This window comes from Salmo salar, chromosome 11 (genome assembly GCF_965601325.2).
Source record: "Salmo salar chromosome 11, fSalSal1, whole genome shotgun sequence".
In the NCBI taxonomy this organism is placed as follows: domain Eukaryota; kingdom Metazoa; phylum Chordata; class Actinopteri; order Salmoniformes; family Salmonidae; genus Salmo; species Salmo salar.
This window is the reverse complement of record NC_138301.1, coordinates 7,382,025-7,405,573: the sequence shown is the minus strand read 5'-3', so window position 1 is coordinate 7,405,573 and position 23,549 is coordinate 7,382,025. Positions and strand designations below refer to the sequence as shown.

The 23,549-nt window shown below is 42.6% G+C and overlaps 1 protein-coding gene across 2 annotated transcripts; it reads right to left on the bottom strand.

Moving 5' to 3' along the window:
* Nucleotides 1–673: 673 nt before the first annotated feature.
* On the bottom strand, nt 674–22,948 carry LOC106561907 (src substrate cortactin). 2 transcript variants are annotated; one of them, XM_014126244.3, is made up of 15 exons: nt 22,801–22,948; nt 21,003–21,086; nt 20,682–20,755; nt 20,261–20,390; nt 19,515–19,625; nt 18,876–18,930; nt 18,027–18,137; nt 8,870–8,980; nt 7,487–7,597; nt 4,709–4,764; nt 4,550–4,619; nt 4,152–4,423; nt 3,599–3,749; nt 2,776–2,844; nt 674–2,568 (listed from the first exon to the last, which is right to left on the bottom strand). In XM_014126244.3, the coding sequence occupies exons 1-15, from the start codon at nt 22,912–22,914 to the stop codon at nt 2,432–2,434; spliced, it is 1,656 nt and encodes a 551-aa protein (XP_013981719.1). In that variant the 5' UTR covers nt 22,915–22,948; the 3' UTR covers nt 674–2,431. The 2 variants fall into 2 exon arrangements, with proteins under 2 accessions (XP_013981719.1, XP_013981720.1); XM_014126245.3 differs by having other exon boundaries at nt 22,743–22,907.
* Nucleotides 22,949–23,549: the final 601 nt, after the last annotated feature.

The following is a 23,549-nucleotide window of genomic DNA, read 5'->3' as shown; positions in this document are numbered from 1 at the left end:
TACACCTGCACAGTAGTCTCACTGGAGATGGATCTGGCCTGAGTGTGATGGCGACTATGTACTGTGGTAATGGGGTGAAGTAAACGTTAAACTGAAACCTAGTTGTGTCATTTTAGTTAACAATAACACATATTCAACTGTATTAACATTCAATTGAATTACATTGTTTCGTTTACCTTAATTTTCTTCCTCTGTAAACGCCGTCAAGGCCAGGTGTTTGTTGCTGAGGATCATTAGTAACAGTTGATATAGAATAAAATACATATAGGCTAATTCAATCGTTAAGGAGTGGAGAGCAGACCAAGCAGTAACAGTTTAAAGGCGAAGCATGGCGCAATACTACCATTGTACACTATTCTATTCTGAACCGGTTCTCTCTATATTTATTCTATTGAGTCTGTGGACAAAATTCTAACTAAAAAAAAGGTACACCGTATTTAAAGGGATGGCTTAAGATAAACGTACTGAAAACCCTATTGAATGAAAACTCCACAAGAAAATCTGTTGGCCAGCAAGTGGGAGGGTTTCAGTGGTTGAATTACATTTATTCAGCGCGCACAAGGGAACCATGCCTATAAAGCCCATAACGCACCTTCATGAGGATTTGTTATACACAAGCTGTTCATTTCAGGATGTACATAGTAGTTGTAAAGATGAATCGAAGTAACCAAAATACTATCCATACATTGTTTATTTAAACAATTGACTTACAAAAAAAGAACAAGCAGATAATGTGGTGACTTGAGCAAGTAGAAGTACAGATAAAAATAAACAAATATAAAAAAAGGTCACTTGTTATTATAAAACCTCAAATAATTGATTTGATGAGATCACATCCCCACACACCTACTGAAGTTACTACTGCATTAGATCGCCGTGACATTGGGGTCAGATTGTCATCGGTTAAAATAATCACTCTGCGTTTTAGAAACAACCACAGTCAAAATCCCCTTATAACCCAACATTGTTTCAGAGCATTATTTTAGTACTTATAGCCCCCTATAAATAAATATCACTCTTCAGTCACTCAGTCAACAGTACACATCTTGGTCATGATAAGGATGTCAATGTGGCCCCAGACATAATAATATACCAAGTCCCGCATACAGTACATGAATACGCAACAGACATGACACAGAACAGACTCCGGTCTACTCCGATGTAGACAGACGTCGAACACGCAGCGACAAGAGGAATTCGAAAATCTGGTACTTTCTCTACTCAATATATTTCTCAGAGCATCATAAAAACATCTTTCTGTACATCATTTACTTTCAGCATCCTATCTGACATGATCTAAGCAAGACAATTACATATTTTATTTTCTTCTAATGCTTTCTGGTGTCTTTCATGACAATGAGAAAAGGAGGAGACGAAGAAGCAACAGAGATTCACACCATCTATGGCAATCGTATTGGCCCCATGATTAAGCAAATGCAGGCCTTATACCAAAAATGTGGGTAACCCCAAGCAAACATACTGTTTTCAATAACACATCCCTATTTCGGTTTCTTAGAGTTATCTGATCTCTGCTAACTAAAGCTAACAATGGTGTTCCAAAGAGAAAGAAATCGTCGCCGCTCAGACAATGCACTGTCAGACCTCTCTCCGAACCAGCTACACCAATTCAGCTAAACACACCAATCAATTCACCACTGGTCTGTACTATTACCAAACTGATCCATAGTGCTAGTTCCCCAATCAACTCAAACAACTTCTGGAAGTGGCATTATTTAAATCAAAACATAAGAAAAATGTCCAGTTGTGTTTGACATCATACTAGTTCCAAACATGTTCTAAAAGCTACTTCATAATCGGCATAAAAAGAGGACCCCAACATCACTATATGCACATAAAGCCTAGGGTTCATTTCTACGTCACCTCTGTGATCTCAATCTTTGGTGATCGTAATACCTATACTGCGAGTGATAATGTAGCCGCCAGTTCTCAATCGATACCTTGGAAGTTTGAATACATGTCAAAAGAGGGAACATTTCAATTGAAAGTAAATTAACTAAAAGGTGCCAGTGGGGCAAAGCAGCAAGAGCCCCTGGCATGTTACAGAACCAAGAATATAACTAGATATTATAATGGGAGGAGTGTTTTTCTGATGACTTGCTTTACAATAAAAAGGCCATTCTGTCATAGTAGGGCTCGCCCGCTTACTCGCTTGATCTCTCTCTACTGCGTAGCCGAGCCATGGTGAGTGTTGTCCATGATTCTTCTTTTATTCCGAGTCCTTTATCAGGCTGAAGCCTCTTCCCAAGGAGAGGAGCGAGAGAAAGGAAGAAAGACTGGGACAGCTGAAAGACCTGAGAATGTCGAGCACACTTGAAAGAAGCACCGTGATCAACAAAATGACAGAGCGCAAGAGTGGATTTAGAAGAGATGGAGGGATGGGGAGAGAGACTGTTTGGTGTAGTGGGCGGGCTCATTGCCGAAGCTCAACGTAATTGGCTGGGAAGAGGCCGTAGGCACCCCGGCACACACCCCTCCACCAGCCCTCGTCAATAGTCTCAATGTTAGTGATGATGTCATCAGGGTCGAAGGAGATCTCGTCATCACCAGCTGGAAGGCAGACATTCCATAGCAGTTGACTTTGCATTCCATTGCCCTCATATTATAAATAATGTCAAAAGGATTTGTGTTTATCATGAATGTGTCCGAGTTATTGTATTTTTGGGGTAATTATGAGGAGATCTTGATCTTAAAAATGAGAGTTTTGATAGACGTGATGATTAAAGTATAGATTATAGAGGGCTTGGCTCCACTCACCTGCTTGGTAGTCATACAGGGCTACTGCCGTTACCCCCAAGTCCTCACCGTACTCATATGTCTGGGCGTCTGCAGGGAAAAGGTCACAGGGCATTCACAGAAGACACAGGAACACAAAGAGATTGTCAACTGGGCAAAATTCGGTCCTCTCCTTGACTCCTCTCCCTCGTGACCCAGAAACCGATAAATTGTCGCCATATGAGTGTCAATTCATTAATAGGTGAACGGAGGAGCATGCGCCTCTCCTCGATACTCTTTTCCGGCCGAGGATACTTAAGTGTATATCCTATGGGGAAAAGTGTTGTAATACACCACGCTCCCTTTGAATCAGCTGTAGTTTTCATGTAGGATGAACGCATGCACACGATTAACAACAATACTCTAGCAATCTTTTTATCAATAAAATGTCTGGCACTAGCTCTCCTGTTTTGACTACTTTACACATTTTGGGATTCCTCCCCTGTATAGGCAATTTGCCTGATGACAAGCTACTGGAGAAAGGGAGTCATTTAATGCATTTGTTTCCAAATTCTCTCTCTTCCCCTCCTCACATAATCGAGAAGACAAGGCTCAATCGCTTAAAAATGTCCTTTTCACATCCTCTCTCCTTAATTTTTACTGATTGGAAAAGACTTGACAGGTGAAAACAATAAGGTAGAAGCTCATCATTAGGCTGGCTTTCACCTGGTCAGTTCTTTCAGACCAGTGCAATGGATAGGACAGATTTTTCTTAATGAGAAAGAGCCAAGTTAGAAATGGGGTTCACAGTGCCTCAGCAAATGGCATGTCCTGCTCCTCCCCTCTCCCACTCTCATTCTCTCACCTCCTGTCTCGTCAGGACTCTGGTAGAGCGCCGCCTCCTGGACGGGAGGCTCCTCATACGTCTGCTCGGCAGAGGGACGGGAGGTGGGCTCCGCCTCGTACAGCTCCTCCCCATTCTCTTCTGCTGCAGGATCCTCGTACACACCAGAGTCCTGACACAGCCAGCCGAGGGAGACAGTCAGAAAACAGTTCCTAACCCCTGGGTCAATTCAAATTCCTCCTTAACTATGAATGTTCTCAATCTTTGGGACTTTACCTTCTTTTTCTTCCTCTATGAAAACATCACAGAAAGCATAGTAAGAATGAAAAAAAGTGAAGTGTCAAAGGAAAAGCGAGAAGAGGACTGCGGCATTGGAATAAAAATCAGACCATCCTTGTTCACGCCAATGTCACTAAACTGCAAGAAGGACTGATGCATCCATTTAAGGAGGTACTCATCCATATTTTAAACAGCAAACTAACTACTGGCAAAACAAAGGGATGACCATGTAGGCATGATAAGCAAACAGGCATTTGTGGGAGTGCAGTGATTGGTGGAACCGGTTGTCATTCACCTGGTAAACTGGGTCGGCGGCTGCAGGTGCAGGGACAGGCAAAGGTGCGGCTTTCTGGACAGGAGGGGTGGGGCTAATGGTAAGGCTGGGCTCGGGAGACGGGGAGGCAGGCTTGGCCGTCTCCTCTATCTTGCGCCACGCCTCCTCTTGCTCCTGCTTCTCCTTGGCCTGGCGGCGAGCTCTCTCCTCCTCCGCCCGCTTCTTGTCCTCATCCTCCTTCTGCTTGGCAATGTTCTCGAAGCGGGCCTTGATGCTGCCCGTGCTGCTGCCAGCTAGGGAGGGATGACAAAGGGATGGGCAGATCATAATCAAACCTGTGGTTCAAGTTCATATTTTGCAATGATCTTGACAAACATATTGCACATTTACATACACACGCTGGTTTTGTGGTTACATACCAGTTTCCACAGGCTTGGTCCTCTGGTAGGCAGGGCTTGGTTTCTCCACATCCTCAAAGTTACCTGCACTCTGCCATTCAAACGAGGGGGAGGAGAGTAATTACAAAGAATAGATGAGAAATCCCCAGTCTTTAGATATTAGGTATAGAGACATTGTACCTTATCCATTCTGTCCTTCTGGATACCAAACTTCCCTCCGAACCCATGGGAGTAGTCTGTAAACAGCGGAGAATAAATAGTTAGAATGACTTTAATTCACAGATTCAAGTGATAGTTCACCTGTAAAGTGATGTTTTTAGGGAACCATCGTTTAAATTTCAGAAAGGGTTAAAGTAAAAAAAGGAATGAATCTCATGGCATAAAGACCTGTGAAAAGAGGATAAAATAGAAATGTAAGCTATATTTAACTAGGCAAGTCAGTTAATAACTAATTCTTATTTACAATAACGGCCTACCTGGGAACAGTGGGTTAACCGCCTTGTTCAGGGGCAGAAGGACCTTGTCAGCTTGAGGATTTGATCCAGAAACCTTTCGGTTACTGGCCCAACGCTCTAACCACTAGGCTACCTGCCGCCCTGACAATGGAGGAAGGGTAGGGCTGGGCAATACTTTGTGTATTTGTTGGTATTGCGAAACAAATGTGCACTGATAAGTATTTAGCCAGTTGTCAGTTTCTCACAATATTCACACTAACTTTCTCTTCAGTCATAATCTGTAGCCATTGTAGCCTACTTGTGTTTATGTTAATATTTCTGAATAAGGGTTGCGCTACCATACAATAGGAATGTCCAAAAGGAATGTATTTATATGCATTTGTAATACCAACTACACTACCGGTCTAAAGTTTTAGAACACCTACTCATTCAAGGGTTTTTCGTTACTTGTACTATTTTCTACATTGTAGAATGTATAATGAAGACAGCAAAACTAATGAAATAATGTAGTAACCAAAACAGTTAAACAAATCAAAATATATCTTATATTTGAGATTCTTCAAATAGCTAACCTTTGCCTTGACAGTTTTGCACACTCTTGGCATTCTCTCAACCAGCTTCATGAGGTAGTCACCTGGAATGCATTTCAATTAACAGGTGTGCCTTGTTAAAAGTTAATTTGTGGAATTTCTTTCCTTCTTAATGTGTTTGAGCCAGTCAGTTGTGTTGTGACAAGGTAGGGGTGGTATACAGATGACAGCCCTATTTGGTAAAAGACCAAGTCCATATTATGGCAAGAACAGCTCAAATAAGCAAAGAGAAACGACAGGCCATCATTAATTTAAGACATGAAGGTCAGTCAATACGGAAAATTTCAAGAACTTTGAAAGATTCTTCAAGTGCAGTCGCAAAAACCATCAAGCGCTATGATGAACCTGGCTCTCATGAGGACCGCCACAGGAATGGAAGACCCAGAGTTACCTCTGCTGCAGAGGAGAGACTTACTTGGGTCAAGAAACACGAGAAATGGACATTAGACCGGTGGAAATCTGTCCTTTGAGATTTTTAGTTCCAACCGCCGTGTCTTTGTGAGACGCAGAGTAAGTGAACTGATGATCTCCGCATGTGTGGTTCCCACCGTGAAGCGTGGTGTGGGGGTGCTTTGCTGGTGAGACTGATTTATTTAGAATTCAAGGCACACTTAACTAGCACAGCTATCACAGCATTCTGCAGGGATATGCCATCCCATCTGGTTTGCGCTTAGTGGGACTATCATTTGTTTTTCAACAGGACAATGGCCCAAAACACACCTCTTGGCTGTGTAAGGGCTATTTGACCAAGAAGGAGAGTGATTGAGTGTTGCATCAGATGACCTGGCCTCCACAAATCACCTCAACCCAATTGAGATGATTTGGGATGAGTTGGACCGCAGAGTGAAGGAAAAGCAGCCAATAAGTGCTATACATATGCGAGAACTCCGAGTGTGTTGGAAAAGCATTCCAGGTGAAGCTGGTTGAGAGAATGCCAAGAGTGTGCAAAGCTGTCATCAAGGCAAAGGGTGGCTTCTTTGAAGAATCTAAAATATATTTTTATTTGTTTAGCACTTTTTTGGTTACTACATGATTCCATGTGGTATTTCATAGTTTTGATGTTAGTCTTTAATATTATTCTACAATGTAGAAAATATAAAAAAATAAAAACCCTGAATTGAGTAGGTGTCCAAACTTTTGACTGGGACACACACTTGCTATTGGTGATGAATTTCTATTTTTGTCAATATCGTCCGGCCCTTGGGGTAGGTTTGTACAGTAGGGGTAACGTTTTGAAGGGGGACTAGGACGGGTCAAGGCGCTTTAGACATTCCAAAACAGTGCTGGGGCAAAAAAAAGAGGAGAATAAACTTTGGAAAGAAAAGGACGGACAGTGTATGCTGTGCCTTGCTGAGACTCGTGCTTGGCCAGCCTCTCCTTGTGCTCATAAACCAGGGCACACTGGTCTTGCTACTCCACCTCTACCCCATACCGCCCGCCGAACCCACACTTATAGTCTGAAACAATAAACATACACCAACAGTATATATAGGCACAAGCAGACATTTACATACAGATATAAACAAGTACACGGGTCAACTGCACTCAGACCAAACACACACTGCGATCCTGCCTTACTACATACAGTATATAAAAAGCACACACGAAAAACTTTGTCAAACCAAAGAACCAAGGTGCTATACACGTCCAGTAAATCCAGCCTGAGCGCTAGACTGATCAGTCCGCAGTCTGTCTAGCTTTATCTGTTCTCACTTCCTCTAGTATGAGCCTGTGGCAGATGCCATGCCACCAGACAAAGGAAGTACTTTAACCTCTTTAACTCAATAGTAAAACCACAAAATTACCATGAGTAAAAAGTGTGTGAACACATTTCCTGTGTGCGTTTTCCTGCTACTAAGGATAGGTGTTAGGTGGAATAAAACCCATGTAAACATAGGCCAAACCACCGGTACCTTTCTGCGACTCGTGGAGCTGCAGTTTCTCCTGGTGGTCCCATCCCAGGGCCGACTTGTCCTGTCTGTCCGTCTGCACACCAAACTTGCCACCAAAGCCCTTCACGTAATCTGTGAAGGGCACAGAGAATATCAGAATGGATACTAAAGTGCAATGTAGGTATTGTGTGACCAATTGTGTGACCAACTCCTGGGCTGTAAACACTGCCTTGGTGCAGTATGGGTAACAATGGAAGGTCACCTTTCCCTCTCTCTGATACCAACTGATACCTTCAGCCTGGGATTGCGTAATCAGGGAGGGAAAGCTAATGATAAGGCAACATGTTTCCAGGCCTTCAGGAGGAGTTTGAAAACAAGATCCTACAAGCAGAACTATTTAGCTAGTAGGATATTTGGGGCCCTGTAGGAGAGGGAAAAGTCTGATTAGAGCCGAGGGAGGTGTAGTACATACTCTGCAGATAGACGGCCCCACACTGTCTCACCTCATCCCACTTGTTACACAGGCACAATAGAAAAACAAGTGTGTATGTGTGTGTGCATAAGGCTTGGGCGGTACACCATACACACCGTGTACCAGGGTATTTGGAAAAAGCCACGGGATGGTTTTCAATAACGTCAATACCTAATTGAATCTATTTCTGTGTTTTAATAAATATTCGAACCTACTTTTTAAGTAAATGCCTGCAGTCAACTTGTGCAATATGTTAGGAGAAAGATCGAGTTCTTCATTTCACCGGTCACATAACTTTTCATTATGAAGCTTACCAATGGTCCCCAGTCACGTGGTGTTTGTTTACAAGCACAGAACGAGACCAGAGCCTTGAGTCAATCACTGTTGTGCAGAAAGTGCCAGGTGATCGAATTAGAGTATGGAATTCATAACTAAAATGTTTGCCAGCTAGATATCTTATAACTATTAAGTTAACTGTCTAACATGTGCTAAATGCTCTGTGGTTGTGCATTTAATGTGCTAATTAGGTAGCTAGTTAGCTATCTGGCTAACTGTTTAGCTTCCTCCAAAATCAAGCAGTTGCTTGGTAACACCAGAGAATCACCTCTTGGATCAAGAGCCTTGCTGTCTAATATTTGCTTTGGGCGAACAGCAAACTGAGTAGCATTTTTTTGCTACTTGTATAGTTTAGTTCGAAGACTGTACACAATGTCCGCAACGCGATTGTTAGCATTCGCTATGGGATTTTACATTTACTTGTTAGCATGTCTAACCTTTCGGGTTAGAGTATCAGTGGGGTTTGAAAACTGGGCCCCTTGTGTTCAGTGCCGGTATTACTGAATAACCCAGTATTGCACACAAGGTCGGCATGACGGTATCACACGCTGGATACCACCCAAGCCTAGTGTGTGCGTGACAAAAGGGACACAAACCTTTCTGAGACTCGTGCTTCTCGGTTTTTCCCTGGTACTCAAAGCCCAAGGCGCTCTTGTCCACCTTGTCCGTCTCCACTCCGAACTTCCCACCAAAACCTTTGGTGTAATCTGGTGATACCCGGGAAAGTGGTTGGGAAAAAAGCAGATATAGTTAATCATAGGAAGAAAAAAAAAAGAATAGGTTGGGCTTGCCCCCAAGGCAGAGAATTCAGAGTTCAGTCAAGGTACCATCTGGATACACATTCTATATACACAGTCACTGACACACAGCCCAAAAACCAAGTTAAATAGGAACTGCACAGCAGCTGATCAAGCTAAAGCACAACAAAGCACTGAATTTGGCAAGAACAGTGCAAACCGGTGGACTTCAACCCTGGTTGTGGAGAGCTACAGGATGTGCAGGTATTTGTTACAGCCCAGCACTAAAACAACATCAAAACCTTAAGCCGAATTGGGTGTGTCACTTCCTGCCCAGTTCTAAAACCTAAACATCCTGTAGGGTTGTTCCACAAAATGAGTGCCCTTTGATATTTTAAGTAGAAATTGTGCACAAATATTGAATTTTAAAAAGGCTGTTACATTAAATGAAGTGCACTTTTTAAAAAAATAGACCACATGGACAATTCAATTAATACATTTGTTTATATGAATAAAGACTTGCTAAAGTGCCAAATTCAGCATTTTGATGTTCCGTCAACCCTGTGTCACTTCTATGAAGATTTCAAAGTCCTAGTTATTTTTGTTGCTTGACAAAGTCATTTCTGATTAATGTACCATACCAGTCAAAAGTTGACACTTACTCATCCAAGGGGTTTTCTTAATTTTTTACTATTTTCTACATTGTAGAATATTAGTGAAGACATCAAAACTATGAAATACCACATATGGAATCATGTAGTAACCCCAAAAAGTGTTAAATCAAAAATATATCTTATATTTGAGATTCTTCAAAGTAGCCACCCTTTGCCTTGACAGCTTTGTACACTCTTGGCATTCCCTCAACCAGCTTCATGAGCTAATCACCAGGAATGCATTTCAATTAACAGGTGTGCCTTGTTAAAAGTGAATTTGTGGAATTTCTTTGCTTCTTAATGTGTTTGAGCCCATCAATTGTGTTGTGATAAGGTAGGGGTGGCAGAAGATCTCTATTTGGTAAAATACCATATTATGGCAAGAACAGCTCAAACAAGCAAAGAGAAACAACAGTCCATCATTACTTTAAGACATGAAGGTCAGTCAATGCGGAAAATGTCAAGAACTTTGAATGTTTCTTCAAGTGCAGACGCAAAAACCCATCAAGCGCTATGATGAAACTGGCTCTCATGAGGACCGCCAGAGGAAAGAAAGACCCAGAGTTACCACTGCTGCAGAGGATGCGTTCATTAAAGTTACCAGCCTCAGAAATTGCAACCCAAATAAATGCTTCAGAGTTCAAGTACCAGACACAACATCAACTGTTCAGAGACTGCGTGAAATCAGGCCTTCATGGTCAAATTGCTGCAACAAAAATAACACTACTAAAAGGACTCCAATAAGAAGAAGAGACTTGCTTGGGCCAAGAAACACAAGCAATGGACATTAGACCAGTGGAAATCTGTCCTTTGGTCTGATAAGTCCAAATTTGAGATTTTGGTTCCAACCACCATGTCTTTGGAAGACGCAGAGTAAGTGAACAGATGATCTCTGCATGTATGGTTCCCACAGTCAAGCATGGAGGAGCAGGTATGATGGTGCTTTGCTGGTGACACTGTCAGTGATTTATAAAGAATTCAAGGCACACTTAACCAGCATGGCTACCACAGCATTCTGCAGCAATACACCATCCCATCTGGTTTGCGCTTTATTTTATTAAACTAGGCAAGTTAGTTAAGAACAAATTCTTATTTACAATGACGGCCTACCAAAGGGCAAATGGCCTCCTGCGGGGATGTTGGCTGGGTTTACAACTAAACTTATTAAAGTAAAAATATGGGACGAAACACACACACACACACACACACATCATGACAAGACAGACAACACTACATAAAGAGAGACCCAAGATGACAACACAGCATGGCAGCAGCACAACATGGCAGCAGCACAAAACAGGGTACAAACACCGTTGGGCACAGACAACAGCACAAAGGGCAAGAAGGTAGAGAAAACAGTACACCATGCAAAGCAGCCACAACTGTCAGTAAGATTGTCCATGATTGAGTCTTTGAATGAAGAGATTGAGATAACTGTCCAGGTAGAGTGTTTGTTGCAGCTCGTTCCAGTCGCTAGCTGCAGCGAACTGAAAAGACAAGTGACCCAAGGATGTGTGTGCTTTGGGGACCTTTAACAGAATGTGACTGGCAGAATGGGTGATGTATATGGAGGATATCTCAGATAGGGGGAGTGAGGCCTAAGAAGGTTTTATAAATAAGCAACAACCAGTGGGTCTTGCGACTGGTATACAAAGATGAGCAGTTTACAGAAGAGTATACTGTAGAGTGCAGTGACGTGTCCTATAAGGATTATTGGTTGCAAATCTGATGGGCGAATGGTAAAGAACATCTAGCCGCTCGAGAGCACCCTTACCTGCCGATCTATAAATTACGTCTCCATAATCTACAGTAGCATGGGTAAGATGGTCATCTGAAACAGGGTTAGTTTGGCAGCTGGGGTGAAAGAGAAGTGATTATGATAGAGCAGGTATTCCCATACTGGTACGCCAAATAAATTAATAAATACATTTTAAAACAGTTCATTTAGATTTTCCAACGGGGCTATACATTTAGGTGAGGTTTTTTCCCCTCACCTGGGTAGCCTTTTTTCACTGCCAAATATCAAACTAAACCATCTAGTGTTTAACACAATGTCAAATACAGGTAACTAGTCAAATAATTAACATCCAATCACGTTAACCGTTACTCTCTCGCGAGAATTCCACTAATGGTCCGTATGTAGCCAGACGTAGCTGCTGCTCATTCCGTTTGCTCTAAAATTGAGTAATGGTTAAAAAAAAAGTAAAGCCCGCATCCCAGCTCTACTGTTAATACTGCTACTACCAGCAGTACTACATATGCACCTGTCGACGACAAGTTGTTCTGCTTCCACGAGCACATCCAATGCTAGCATCAGTAATTTTACATTTGTTGTTAGCCCAGCTAGCATGGACACTGACAGTTGTGAATCTGATGCAGCCGAAGAGCTACTGCCCCCTTAGCCGGGAAAGCACCGAACAGACAGGGACTTTGGACCATCGAAGAGGTGCAAATATGATGAGAACTACATTGATTTGGGGTTCACTTATATTGGTAGTGCCATTCCTGAGCCACAGTGTATATTATATGTGCAAAAGTACTCTCTCAACTCAATGAAACCTTCACTACCTGGTATGATGACTCCTTGCTATCCCCAGTCCACCTGGCCGTGCTGCTGCTCCAGTTTCAACTGTTCTGCCTGCGGCTATGGAACCCTGACCTGTTCACCGGACGTGCTTGTTGCACCCTCGACAACTACTATGATTATTATTTGACCATGCTGGTCATTTATGAACATTTTAAAATCTTGACCATGTTCTGTTATAATATCCACCCTGCACAACCAGAAGAGGACTGGCCACCCCTCATAGCCTGGTTCCTCTCTAGGTTTCTTCCTAGGTTTTTGGCCTTTCTAGGGAGTTTTTCCTAGGGAGTTTTTCCTAGCCACCGTGCTTCTTTCACATGCTTTGGTTGCTGTTTGGGGTTTTAGGCTGGGTTTCGGTACAGCACTTTGAGATATCAGCTGATGTAGGAAGGGCTATATAAATAAATTTGATTTGATTTGACTATTGCGCAGACATTTAGAAACAAAACATGCCAATTTGAAGAATAAGCCACAGGAGTTATTTGAGCGAGAATTAAGACAACTTTTGAATAGTAAGACATGTATAAAATAAACAGAAACCATTAATAAGAAGGGGAAGGCGTGTCTTATATGGTGAGTTACCAAATGGCTAGGACAGGCAAGCCCCATACTATTGTGGATGTCTTAATTATTCCTGTTGCCGCAGATATGGTTGGGACAATGCTGGGGGAAAAGGCCAAAAAAACTATACAGACAATGTCTTCATCAAACAACACCATTTCACAACACGTCAGTGACATGGCAGGAGATGTTTTGAAACAATTACTGCTTCGCATACAAGCCAGTGAATTCTATGCATTACAGCTGGATGAGCCAATAGACGTGGTGGGCTTGGCATATGTCCATTAAGTGTATGGGGGGGGGGGGGGGGGGGGGGGGGTCAATGAAGGAAGAGACATCTTCTGCAAACCACTGGAAACCAGGACAACAGGAGAGGATATTTTTAAAGTACTGGACAGCTTTGTGACATCGAATGGACTTTGGTGGTCAAGATGTGTTGGTATCTGTACTGATGGCGCAAAAGCCATGACAGTGAGACATAGTGGAGTGGTAATGTGCATGCAAGCAGTTGCTCCCATTGCTACTTGGGTACACGGCAGCAAGAGCCTCTCGGTGGATGCTGCTAAGGGAATGCCTGACAGCTTGAAAGACATTTTGGACACTACATTGAAAATGGTTAACTTTGTGAAAGCAAGGCCCCTGAACTCTCGTCTATTTTCCGCATTATGCACTGATATGGGCAGCGACAACATACAGAAGTGCGCTGGTTATAATGGGGCAAAGTATTTACACATTTTTTTTTTTTTTTTCATTGAGAGATGAGCTTAAAGTTCTTTGCTGACCATAATTTTCACTTGTCTGACTGCTTGCATGACGACTTTCTCACACGACTGCCCTATCTGGGTGATGTTTTTTCTTGCCTGAATGATCTGAATCTAGGATTACAGGGACTCTCCGCAACTATATTCAACGTGCCGGACAAAATCGTGGCTATGATTAAGAAGTTGGAGCTCTTCTCTGTCTGCATTAACAAGGACAAGGTCTTTCCATCAGTGTATGATTTTTTGTGTACAAATTGACTCAAGATTACAGACAATTTCAAATGTAATATAGCGAAGTGCCTGAGTGAGTTGGGTGCGCAATTACGCAGGTACTTTCCCGAAACGGATGACACAAACAACTGGATTCGTTATCCCTTTCATGCCCTGCCTCCAGTCAACTTACCGATATCTGAACAAGAGAGCCTCATCGAAATTGCAACAAGCGGTTCTGTGAAAATGTAATTCAATTAGAAGTTACTGCCAGATTTCTGGATTGGGCTGTGCCCAGAGTGACCTGCCTTGGCAAATCGTGCTGTTAAGACACTGAGGCACTTTGCAACCAGGCATCTATGTGAGAGTGGATTCTCAGCCCTCACTAGCATGAAAACTAAATACAGGCACAGACTGTGTGTGGAAAATGATTTAAGACTGAGACTCTCCAATACAACCCATCATTGCAGAGTTGTGTGCATCCTTTCAAGCATACCCTTCTCATTAACCTGTGGTGAGTTATTCACCATTTCTGATGAACAAATAAGGTTTTATATGTAAGATGGCTAAATAAAGAGCAAGATTATTATTATTATTTGTGCCCTGGTCCTATAAGAGCTCTTTGTCACTTCCCACGAGATGTGTAAACAACTCAATCTTATGTTTAATAAATGTATCGTATAGTGTGTGTGGCAGGTTTACAATGATCGCAAAAAACAACATTTGAGAGTGCGCTAACCCTGATGCTAGAGGGGTACGCAGCTGGAGGTTGAATGTTTGAAGGGGTACAGGACTATAAAAAGTTTGGGAACCACTGCAATAGAGGAAACCAAGTCTAGATTTAACTTTAGCCTGCAGGTTTGATATGTGCTGAGAGAAGGGCAGTGTACTGTCTAGCCATACTCCCAAGTACTTGTATGAGGTGACTAACTAAAGCTCTAAACCCTCTGAGGTAGTAATCACACCTGTGGGGAGAGGGGCATTCTTCTTACCAAACCACATGACCTTTGTTTTGGAGGTGTTCAGAACAAGTTTAAGGGCAGAGAAAGCTTGTTGGACACTAAGAAAGCTTTGTTGTATAGCGTTTAACACAAAAGCCGGGGAGGGGCCAGTTGAGTATAAGACTATCATCTGCATATAAATGGATGAGAGAGCTTCCCACTGCCTGAGCTTTGTTGTTGATGCAAATTGAGAAGAGTGTGGGGCCTAGGATTGAGCCTTGGGGTACACCCTTGGTGACAGGCAGTGGCTGAGATAGCAGATGTTTTGACTTCATACACTGCACTCTTTGAGGTAGATAGCAAACCAGGCCAAAGCCCCTCAGACACCAATACTCCTTAGTCAGCCCACAAGAATGGAATGGTCTAGCGTATCAAAAGCTTTGGCCAAGTCAAATAAAAATAGCAGCGCAACATTGCTTCGAATCAAGGCCAATGGTGACATCATTGAGGACCTTTTAAGGTCGCAGTGGCACATCCATAACCTGAGCGGAAACCAGATTGCATACCAGAGAGAATACTACAGACGTCAAGAAAGCCAGTTAGTTGATTATTGACAAGTTTTTACAACACTTTTGATACCGCAAAAAATAGAAATAGGCCTATAACAGTTAGGATCAGCTTGATCTCCCCTTTTAAATAAAGGACAAACCATGGCTACCTTCCAAGCAATGGGAACCTCCTCAGAGAGGAGAGACCGGTTAACCTGTTAGGGCTAGGGGGCAGTATTGACACGGCTGGATAAAAAAACGTACCCGATTTAATCTGGTTACTACTCCTGCCCAGTAACTAGAATATGCATATAATTATTGGCTTTGGATAGAAAACACCCTAAAGTTTGTAAAACTGTTTGAATGGTGTCTGTGTATAACAGAACTCATATGGCAGGCCAAAATCTGAGAAGATTCCATGCAGGAAGTGGCCTGTCTGAGAAGTTGTGTTTTATCTTGGCTCTTTTTATTGAAGACTGAGGATCTTTGCAATAACGTGACACTTCCTACGGCTCCCATAGGCTCTCAGAGCCCGGGAAAAAGCTGAAGGATATCGAGGCAGGCTCTGGCTGAAACACTTTATCGCGTTTGGATATTGGCCGATCAGAGTACTGTGGGCTTAGGCGCGTGCCCGAGTCGACCGAATGCTTTATTTTCTTTCCTCTGTTTACCTAAATGCAGATTCCCGGTCGGAATATTATCGCTTTTTTACGAGAAAAATGGCATAAAAATGGATTTTAAACAGCGGTTGACATGCTTCGAAGTACGGTAATGGAATATTTAGAAATTTTGTCACGAATTGCGCCATGCTCGTGACCCTTATTTACACTTCGGATAGTGTCTTGAACGCACGAACAAAACGCCGCTATTTGGATATAACGATGGATTATTTTGGACCAAACCAACATTTGTTATTGAAGTAGCAGTCCTGGGAGTGCATTCTGACGAAGAACATCGAAGGTAATCAAACTTTTGTAGTAGTAAATCGGAGTTTGGTCAGGGCTAAACTTGGTGGGTGTCTAAATAGCTAGCCGTGATGGCTGGGCTATGTACTCAGAATATTGCAAAATGTGCTTTCACCGAAAAGCTATTTTAAAAATCGGACACCTCGATTGCACAAAGGAGTTCTGTATCTATAATTCTTAAAATAATTGTTTTTTGTGAACATTTATCGTGAGTAATTTAGTAAATTCACCGGAGGTTTGCGGGGGGTATGCTAGTTCTGAACGTCACATGCTAATGTAAAAAGCTGGTTTTTGATATAAATATGAACTTGATTGAACAAAACATGCATGTATTGTATAACATAATGTCCTAGGTGTGTCATCTGATGAAGATCATCAAAGGTGAGTGCTGCATTTAGCTGTCTTCTGGGTTTTGGTGACATTATATGCTAGCTTGAAAAATGGGTGTCTGATTATTTCTGGCTGGGTACTCTGCTGACAATCTAATGTTTTGCTTTCGTTGTAAAGCCTTTTTGAAATCGGACAGTGTGGTTAGATTAACGAGAGTCTTGTCTTTAAATAGCTGTAAAATAGTCATATGTTTGAGAAATTGAAGTAATAGCATTTCTAAGGCATTTGAAAATCGCGCCACGGGATTACACTGGCTGTTGCGTAAGTTTAAGGAGCTCCTTTAGAAACTATGAGGCAGGCAGGGGAAAAAGAGGGAGGAGCATCGGGGCTAGTCGCATTAGAAGGGGTGGGAGATGAGGAAATGTTGGACGGGCAAGGAGGCATGGCTGAGTCAAATAGGAATCCTGACTAAATGAAGAGGTGATTTAAGAGCTCAGCCATGTGCTTCTTGTCAGTAACAACCACATCATCAACTTTAAGGGGCATGGGCAGCTGTGAGGAGGGTTTATTCTCCAGGTCTTTAACTGTTTTCCTGAACGTCTTGTGGTTAGACCCACAGAGAGAGAACTGCTCCGTAAAGTAACTAACTTTGGCCTTCCGGATAGCCTGAGTGCACTTATTTCTAATTTACCTGAACGAGAGCAAGTCAGCCTGAGTATGCTTGTGCCGAGCCTTTAGCCAAATGTAATTCTTGAGGTAGTGTAACTGCAAGATCACGGTCGAACCAGGGGCTGAACCTGTTTTTAATTCTCATTTTCTTTATCGGGGCGTGTTTGTTAACTATATCACTAAAGATATCAAAAATGGTCCAAACGTCGACAGAGGGGATCAAGCTAATTCTATACCAATTTACAGAGGCCAGGTCATGAAGGAAGGCCTGCTCATTAAAGTTTTTTAGCAAGCGTCTATGACAAATCTTAGTGAGAATATCATTTGTTTTTCAACAGGACAATGACCCAACACATCTCCAGGCTGTGTAATGGCAATTTCACCAAGAAGGCAAGTGGAGTGCTGCATCAGATGACCTGTCCTCCACAATCATCCGACCTCAACCCAATTTAGATGGTTTGGGATGAAAAAGGTAGCTACTGTGAAGAATCTCAAATATATTTTGATTTAACACTTCTTTGGTTACTACATGATTCCATGTGTTATTTAATAGTTTTGATGTTTTCACTATTGTTCTACAATGTAGAAAAGAGTAAAAATAAAGAAAAACCCGTGAATGAGTAGGTGTCCAAACTTTTGGTACTATATGACTGTGTGTCCTCATGTTATGCTACACAAACCTTTCTGGGACTTAACTTTCGCCATATTTTTCCCCACTAATGTATGTGTGCACGAATGTATGTGTGGGTGTGTCCATGTACAAATTATGTGTGTGTATTACTCGCTACACAAACCTTTCTGTGAGTCGTGTTTCTCCGTTTTGCCCTGGTATTCAAAGCCCATTGCAGTCTTGTCCACGCGGTCTGCCTGCACCCCGTATTTCCCCCCAAACCCTGTGGAGTAGTCTGCACATCAAAGCAGGGGGAGGGGTCAAGAATGAAGCAGGAAATGGTGGCTGCAGTGATGAATACTCAATCAACAACAACAACAATAAATCAACCCCTAGCCCATACCGTCAGGCACTTCATGTACAGTAGGTTTGGGGTAAAATTCAGATTGACTGTTTAATAGTATTGGTGTGAGCAATATGGGTACATTTCCACCTAGCTTGTCAGAGGGCAAGGTGGAGCTGTTGTCATCTTGCTTAATGTAGTCATTTTAGTTTAAGTGCCTTAGGAGCTAGGGGTTCCTTTGGGATTGGGCACATAGAGCTAGAGCTAGCAACTAGATGGGGGTGAGGAACAATGGTGGTCACAGCATGGAATCACAGGAGTGCAGCTGGAGTGGGGAGCACTGAAAGCTAAAAGCCAGGAGCATACTCACTCACACAGCATCGGATGCCACTCACACCCATCCTAATAACATAAAGGTCTGACTGGGCCAGATACTATTACATCCAGATGGTCTACAGAGCAGACAGTTCTGAACTATGTGAAGTGTCTAAACAACTAGTGTGTATTCAGAAGGCTCAGGTCAGTTTGGCCTTCTACCGCCTGATGGATAGAGTTAGGATTTGTGAGGACTAAGGAGCGTGAGCTGATCTTAGATCAGAGTTAAATTGTGCAACTTCTAGCCAGAGTTACAAAACATTGAACTGTTCAACTTGTGTCGTTTGCCTGTTTTAACAGACTGTGTAAAATCACCTTTCTGTGATGCGTGTTTCTCAGTCTTCCCGGCATAGTCAAACCCAACAGCGGACTGAAAAGGGAGAGATCTCCATGTTGAAGTTAACAAAGTCACCAGCCAAAGGAGAACGTAGCATTTCTCAGCACCATCATCCAGTATCTTTTCATGCTATTCAAGTATTCTCATCTAAATGACATAACTTCAGAGATGGGCACTTACAAAAAAACTTTTTTCATTCATCCTATAATTGGGTATTCCTATTGGGTCCTTCAAAAACTATCTTACAAGGGAGCTCTGTCCCAAAATGCCACATTATATTTTTCATTTATTTCACCTTTATTTAACCAGGTAGGCAAGTGAGACCTGGCCAAAATAAAGCAAAGCAGTTCGACACATAACAACAGAGTGACACATGGAGTAAAACAAACATACAGTCAATAATACAGTAGAAAAATAAGTCTATATACAACGTGAACAAATGAGGTGAGATAAGGGAGGTAAAGGCAATAAATAGGCCATGGTGGCGAAGTAAATACAATATAGCAATTAAAACAATATATTGATGTCAAGACCTAAAAATCGCTGTGTGGTCATGAGTTTTTTTTCCTGACCATGTGACCTGACCATAGAGCCCAATGTGACCATGATTAGCGTACCTTGTCGACACGGTCACCCTGCACTCCAAACTTCCCCCCGAAGCCTTTGGATGTGTCTGTCTGAGAGCAGTGCTTGGACAGCTTACTCTGGTACTCATGGCCCACCGCAGACTGGAGAGGGGGGGGGGGGGGGGGAAATAAGAGAAAGAGAGAGGTGAATAAATGCAAACAGTGTGAGGCTGACTGCTGGGTATGCAGTGGTTTGATCAGGTGTTGACAGCCGAGTCACACACAGAGTAGGGTAAACAGTGCTGAGTCAATATTCACAACACACTGAGCAGTGTGTAGGCAGATTGAGGGGGGGGGGGGCTAAAATGGCCCTGTTCTCACACACACACAAATGGTAACAGTGCACACAGACAGAGAGAGAGACACAGAGACAGAGAGAGCTAGAGCATTGTGGATAACACAACTCAAACAGCAATGATGAGCTCAGCTGCTTTTGCCACAAATCACAGTCAACGCACGGCAACATGTGTAAAAGTAAACATGTCAGTGGAAGACTGAAATGCAATTGGCAATTTATGCCAATCAGATGAGGTTAAACTAATTCCATTCCAAAATAATGTTCCTGCGCTCCCTCTGGAGACTGTTGTCATAGCGATCAGCTGTTGGTCCTGGGCTTTGAATCATTGGATAATCAGCTTTTCTACAGATGTGGTCACCAAAATAAAATATAATCAAATTGCTGTGGTCTGAGGGGCATTTCCCGTTCTAGTAATTCTATTACTATGGTCACCACTCACTTTGTCCATGCGGTCCTGCTGCACCCCAAACTTGCCCCCATAGCCATCCGAGGCCTTGGGCATGGTCGCCTGCTCCTTCTGCCTCAGGTCACTGTGCTCCGATGACACGTTCTCACGCAGCTTGTGGATACTGGAGAGGGGGTAGGAGGGAAAAGATTGGGAGGGAGAGAAATAATGGGGTAAGAATGACTGAGCTTCACTGTGGTCCACTGGCCATCCTCAAAAACCTGATGACAGGTAAAAAAAAAAAAGAAAACAAAAGTTGAATAATGAAAACGATTAAAAGATGTAATATCATCGACAGGTAGACAATGTGAAGACCATGATTACAATGACATTGAAATGATCATGTTTGAAATGTAGTGACGCTGAAGATGAAAACTGTTGTTGATGACAAGGATGATGAAGCAGCGGTACTTACTTAATGTGCTCCTGGTGACCGGAGCCTTCCACCGTCTTGGCCCCCCATCGCTGTTCCTTCTCTGAAACGTCATTCTGCACAGAAATAAGGAGCAAGGGGTCAGCGGGGGAGGAGAGGAAAGAGGAAAATAAAAGGGGAAAGAGGGGAGGCAAAGGAATAGAGAGAGGAAGAGGAGAAGTAGTCAAAGAAAAATATTTAGTGGACATGGGGTAAGGAGAGGATATGGTGAGGTGTCAATAAGATGAAACAGCAAACAGGTGAAAAACAGCCATTGCTCTGGACTAAAACTGAAGTGGGACTTCATTACCATGGTTGACTTACCTCAAAGTCTGGATCTGTCTCCCAGTCATCACCTCCATCATCCACCGCCACGGTGACGGACTGACCTGCTGCTGCCTTCCACATCTGGGGAGAATATGCTGGTTATACTGACTCGCACACACACTTAGCTACTTATGTCCCACAATGTGACTGCCAGAAATGCACTTTCCTGTGAGCTGTTAGAAACGAACATTGCGTTGGCATATCGATATTCAAACATGCATCTTCCTATGAATTTGATAGGACCTGAAACCCATCTGAATGTCATAAAACATTAGCAGACAACTGAATAACGTATTGAATAACCAGTATGAAGTCTTTCAAAAGCTGGGATGGGGGTATTGTGGTGCATTTGTATTTTTTTAGGCTGCCTTTGGCCATCATCCAAGTCAGCAAGAAGGGCAACTTTTAACTAAGACCTAACTCAGCACAAGGCTGGCATCTGTGTTCAATGAGCGGGTATAGTACGCGACGTGGCTCCATTCATTCCGAGATGGGAAAAGGAGGGAGGATGCACCCTGTTACAACATGGGACTCTCTCTCTAACAACAGAATGGTCTTCCGTCTGGCGCAGTTGTGACATACATACCACACCCCATGCGTAGCAAAGCCCCTTAAACGTATAAAATAATCAAAGGGGAGCGGCCATAGACAGGTTGGTTGTTTAGCTACAAAACCGACGTGTGCGCAACTATGGGGCAAAACAGACGGGGTTGGCTTAAAATGTTGACAACATGTAAACCATATTTCGTCTCCAACGTTTATTGAAAACATACATACATTTGCACAATGAACACTTGTTTATCAAATACATCGTTACAGTTGTTGGCTAGCCATCTAGTGAATTTTTTGCCATATCATTGACGCGAAATCAGTCAAAACAAGCCATGGTATCAAGTCCGGGACAAGATGAAACTAGTTTAAACGAGCCACTTACGATTCCCCACACGGCTGTTTCTTGTTCGCGGTCTGGCCATCCAGCATCAAAACTATTCACGACTTCAGCCCTATTGAAACGTGCGCATTGTTTCAGCGTTGTCAGCTAACCGATCTATTCTAGCGATTCCAAGTTAACCACAAAAGTCACTTATTGTATTGCGCATTGACGATGAGTAGTCATAGTATTGAAGGCTGCCAGCACCACCACACACGTAGATTGAGTGTTTCGTTAGAAAAGCTACGTCCATAATACAAATGCAAGACAATTGGCTTAATTAGCTAACGTTAGCTAGGAAAAAAATCCAGGCAGCTGTGTATTCATGTGGTTAAAACTAGTATTTCTGCGTTTCTTAGCTGGACTGGTCGACTGGACCACTGTAGCAACAATAGTAATTAAAATGTGCTGCCTTGTCAAGTGCACATGCGAGAGATTACAAACAAATAACATTGACATAACTAGCTTGTTAAGTAGCTACATTATTAGCATTTTCTTGATTGCTGATCTTTATCAAACCTTGTGACACATTTTAATTTGCAGTGATTTAACAGTGGAATCAGAAAAGACGGTACAGGGAATGATATATTTCTATTAGACAGACATGAAGAACAAACTTAGTTAGAGTTCTAGCTACTAAACATGAAGAGGTTAATAGTATTTCCTGTTCCAGTTACTAGCTCTGCTTGTGTCGAAAATTATTTTGGCACTGGTCGAGCTCGGACTGGTTTTTCAATTCAGCCTGCATTCCATCCTGCGAGCGCGTAGTAGTTAGAGATACTTTCATGTTAATCTAAATTACTTACTTTTATTTAAAATTTCCTGCAGTCAAAAATATAGATTTCAGATGTGAAAATAATGCACCTCTTGACAGTCCTCGGGGTGTGATGGAAGATTCCTTTTAGGCCTGCTCTTCCAATATCCCACTTCCTGCTTGGGGAGCGACGCAGTTCTCATAGAGGTAGACAGAGGACTCATCTTTTGCCACGTTCAAAACAACTCGGAACTCAGAAATCTACGACTTCATTGCGTTCAATACAACTGGGAACTCTGAAAAAACGAGCTCCGACTGGAAAAATATTGATTTGAACGGTCATCCAACTCGTAATTCCAAATCGGAAACTCAACCTTTTTTCAAGAGTTCTGACCTGAAGATCACTGACATCATGATTTAAACTCTTTCTCCTACATCCCAGTTGTTTCGAACGCAGCACTAGTATCTGTACCATTATAGTTGCATGGGCAGTGTCATTGAGGCAATCTCCATTTTTAAGTAGGCAATTTTCTTCTTCATGATTGGCTGATCCCTCCTGATGACCAGGAGGGTCCACCAATGAAGTTAGAAGTCCCACCCAGTTCACTGCTTTAAAATGGTGGAAGCCCTCAATTGCACTGCCCATGATAATACAGCCTTTTGGCCACTAGAGGGGGGAGTGACATAAAAAAATAAAAATATATAAATCAATCCAAAACCATCCCACTCCTTCAGTCACAGTTCTAATCACATCCCTACACAGGCTCAGGGACATGTGAGGACGGAGCATTCAATCAAATGATTCCTTGTAGTGCCTCTGCTGTAAAATCCCTGAAGCCTCATTCACAATAACCATCAG